Source organism: Plasmodium inui, assembly GCF_000524495.1.
Source record: "Plasmodium inui San Antonio 1 unplaced genomic scaffold supercont1.6, whole genome shotgun sequence".
In the NCBI taxonomy this organism is placed as follows: Eukaryota; Apicomplexa; class Aconoidasida; order Haemosporida; family Plasmodiidae; genus Plasmodium; species Plasmodium inui.
Window position 1 is genome coordinate 632,948 of NW_008481840.1, and position 2,167 is coordinate 635,114.

Genomic DNA, 2,167 nt, shown 5'->3' on the forward strand with positions numbered 1-2,167 from the left:
GTAAAATCAAAAGGTAAACATTGCTATTTTATGGGTTAAAAAATGTTTCCCCCTCATGCATTCACGTTCGCAATCACGTTTATGTTCCCATTCATGTTAGCATTAATGTCCTCATTCATGTTGGCAATCACGTCGGCGCCAGGGGCGACCTTTGGGCCCCCCTTGTTTAACATCGAATCGGCGCTGATATTGACAAACGGGTTGGAGGAATTACAAATATTTAGTTCATTCTGGAGTGATTCTTCGGAGGCCCTCATGGCCGAATTGGGGGACACCTCGTAATAGGTCTCATCATGATTTTCCCTACTCTTACTATTCGGTTCACAGCAGTTCGAGAAAAAAATACCCTTCTTGGCTTCCTTCCTAGGAGTATAGTAATCGACGTACTCTCTAGGGACTGGCAAGGACCCGGAAGGCGAATTGAAATCAGTGTAATCACAGTCTGGAAATTTCACATCCTTTCTGACCATCACAGGTGGCATCTGCTTGACCGTCTGTACCGGGTATGGGACGATTAAAGGTGGAGGACATTCCAAATTGACGTCAAATTTGGGGACCAACTTTTGTATGTATACAATTTTCTCAATAGGCTTCCACACATACTTAACTTCATCCACGTATTTTGGAATCTCGATTATTTTCGGGACCCTTTTTTCCACGGTATCTACGATTACTTCTCTTTCGACAATTTTGTCAATATACTTAATTTCGGGTACTTGTACCTCTACTATTTTTTGCTCCCCTATGTATTTAACAACTGGCCTAGGAACCTCGTGGACGTCCCATTTAGGGATGAACTTATGTGTGTACCCTGTGATGATTGGAATGATTATTTCCTTCTCCACATATTTGACATTTGGTATTTCTACCTTGGAGCATTCCACTTTTATGTCCAGCTTAGGCACATCATGCTTTATATTTTGATTATAAATTTTTGGGACAACAAAATCGGTTACCTCCACTTGTGGTATTAAAATAATTTTGTCCCTCCTTAGTATCCCCTGCACAACAGACACTGGGATTATTGGCTGAGAACATAAAAGTTTTAATTTTCCTTCGTTGGTCCATGACCACAATTTTTTTTCCCCTTCTTGGTCATTCGAATTTGTCCTTATTGGAAATCCATTTTCGTCATATAAAGTTTCTCTCTCTGAGGAAGATTCATCTTGGGGTACGTGGTAAGGGGATACTTGTCCTGGAATTATCATTTTGTTCACCTTGCAGGACAGCGCTTGTCTCTCTCTACCCAGCCCGTGCAAATCTGGGATGTACTGCGCGCTGGTGAATTGGTTGTCAGGGAGTTCTGCGATGCTCATTGCATCTTGAATGGTCACTTCTTCTTGAATGCCCATTTCCTCCCCATTTTGGTCATCCCTTTTGTCTTGTCCCTCATCGATGTAGTCCCCCATCGAGTTGTCACTTCGCCCCGTGCTCGGATCGGTGTTCTCCCCCGAATTGTGATTCATTTGGGAGGGAATTCCTTTGTATTACATGCGCGTTGTGTGTCCGCGTTGAGTGTCCGCGTGTCGGTATACGCCTGTGTGTACCCGTTTGTCTGTGCGCAGCTGGAACCACAAATAGGAAGGCGCAAAATTGGTACTTTTTGCAGAAATACTACTCGGTCCAGTTATCGTGGTGACCGCAGGGGGTTTCGATTCGCACCGTGCTGTGTGTGCAAAAAGGAGGACTGAAAAATGTAGAAGCGGAAATATAGGGCTTATTTCTGCTTGGAAAAGGCAGCAGACAGGTGGTTTACATGCGAATGTGCGTGATTTTATTCTTTAAAATTCTTACAAGGGGAAAAAAAGAAAAATATCAATATTATATATATACATCGTAGGACTTATCTAGAAAGGAAAATCACACAAATGCCCTTTCGGTTCTTTCGTTACTTCTTCACCAGTTTTACAATTTTGTGCCATGCAACGGAACAGCAAGACACCCATTTTGTCACAAAAAAAAAAAAGGAAAAGAAAAAGACGCTTAACTTAAATATCGCGTGTTACATATATATACGTTATTCCTTCTACGCGTTTAATTTCGTCTGGTTCACTTTTTTTCGACACGTTGGGAATTGCGCTTTATGTACACGTGTGCAAGGTCTGCTTCAAATTGGTGTAGAATAAAAAGGTGCAAGCCGAAAGTGGAACAAAAAAAAAAAAAAAAA

At 41.9% G+C, this 2,167-nt stretch overlaps 1 protein-coding gene across 1 annotated transcript; it reads right to left on the minus strand.

The window, feature by feature from the left end:
* Nucleotides 1–53: 53 nt before the first annotated feature.
* C922_01904 (hypothetical protein) lies at nt 54–1,466 on the minus strand (the record flags this gene model as incomplete). The annotated part of the gene is made up of 1 exon (XM_008817503.1): nt 54–1,466. One exon carries the CDS (start codon nt 1,464–1,466, stop codon nt 54–56), a length of 1,413 nt encoding a protein of 470 aa, XP_008815725.1.
* Between the last annotated feature and the right edge of the window lie 701 nt (nt 1,467–2,167).